The sequence below is a fragment of the Nanorana parkeri genome, unplaced genomic scaffold, assembly GCF_000935625.1.
Source record: "Nanorana parkeri isolate BGI_ZX_2015 unplaced genomic scaffold, ASM93562v1 scaffold1425, whole genome shotgun sequence".
Taxonomy (NCBI): domain Eukaryota; kingdom Metazoa; phylum Chordata; class Amphibia; order Anura; family Dicroglossidae; genus Nanorana; species Nanorana parkeri.
Window position 1 is genome coordinate 102,239 of NW_017307693.1, and position 1,124 is coordinate 103,362.

Here is a 1,124-nt window from a genome sequence, read left to right on the forward strand (position 1 = left end):
CACCAGCAGTGACGTCATCCCTCCGGCTCACGGAGCTCTAAGGCGTTGCTGGCCCTGAAAGGGTTACTGCCTACCAACCGTGCAAACAGACGCACTGGGCGGAGCTTTGTGGTCATGTGACCTAAAAGATGAAATAAAGGGATTTCCATTGAGATTTTTTATGAACGGTACGTGGCCAATAGAAGAGCCTGATCACACGCGTGGCATGCTACAATGCTCCGCGTTCGCCAAAGTGTCCCTCAGTGGTTGGGATGATTTATTTGTATAGGAGGATCAATGGCCACGCCTCCCATCTGTATGTTAATGAGACAGAGCAAATACAATGTAGCAGCAGTAATGTTGTTACATTGTATAGCTGAATGAAGGTTCAGGGATCAGGAGCTCCACCCACTGGGTACAGGTCTGGACCCGCCCCCAACACACCCCGACCAATCTTCACGTTCTGTGTACCGCTATGACCCCGCCCCCTCGACTAATCTCCACTCTCTGTGTACAGATCTGACCCCGCCCCTCCGAACACACGCCAACCGATCTCCAATCTCCTCTCGGTACATAGCTTTTACCACGCCCCACAACAATACCCGACCGACCGCCACTCTCTGAATACGCTCCAACCCCGCCCCCGACCGAAGAGTACAGCTCCGACCGATCTCCACTCTTTAAAAACCGCCCACTGAACGCACACACGCAGACAGCCACAATACATGAGCTGTTCTCTGACTCCTCCCGACATGACGTCACCCTCTTTTTCAACAAACATAAGCGCGAGGATTTTTTCCCTTAGTCCCGCCCCTGACGTTGACGGGGTCTGTCTACAACAAAATGGCTCCTCTTCTGCAGACAGGATGGTTGCTCAGCTGAGCGTGACGTCATCACTTCGCGACCCTCCAGCGTGCCTCTTCTGTCACACGGGACGGCAACTAAAACTTCTCATCGGCATCATGGCGATGCTGGCCGAACGTAAGTGTGTCCCAGCCTCCTCCCCCTCATTTCCTGTGTACCCTCCCGGTTCTGTGCTCCCCCCTCAGCCCCCAATTGGTCCCCTGTAACCCCCTTCCCCTCTGTACCCATCCTGGTCCCCTGTGAATCCTCCCCCCTTCCTTTCTGTACCCTTCCTGGTCCCC

At 54.5% G+C, this 1,124-nt stretch overlaps 1 protein-coding gene across 1 annotated transcript in view; it reads left to right on the plus strand.

Annotated features, from left to right (window-relative positions):
• Nucleotides 1-907: 907 nt before the first annotated feature.
• PINX1 (PIN2/TERF1 interacting, telomerase inhibitor 1) overlaps nucleotides 908-1,124 on the plus strand; it is a 122,146-nt gene continuing 121,929 nt past the window's right edge. The window contains exon 1 of the mRNA XM_018569912.1: nucleotides 908-960. Coding sequence (XP_018425414.1) covers nucleotides 942-960 — 19 coding nt within the window. The 5' untranslated portion in view covers nucleotides 908-941. The remainder of the gene's footprint in view (nucleotides 961-1,124) is intronic.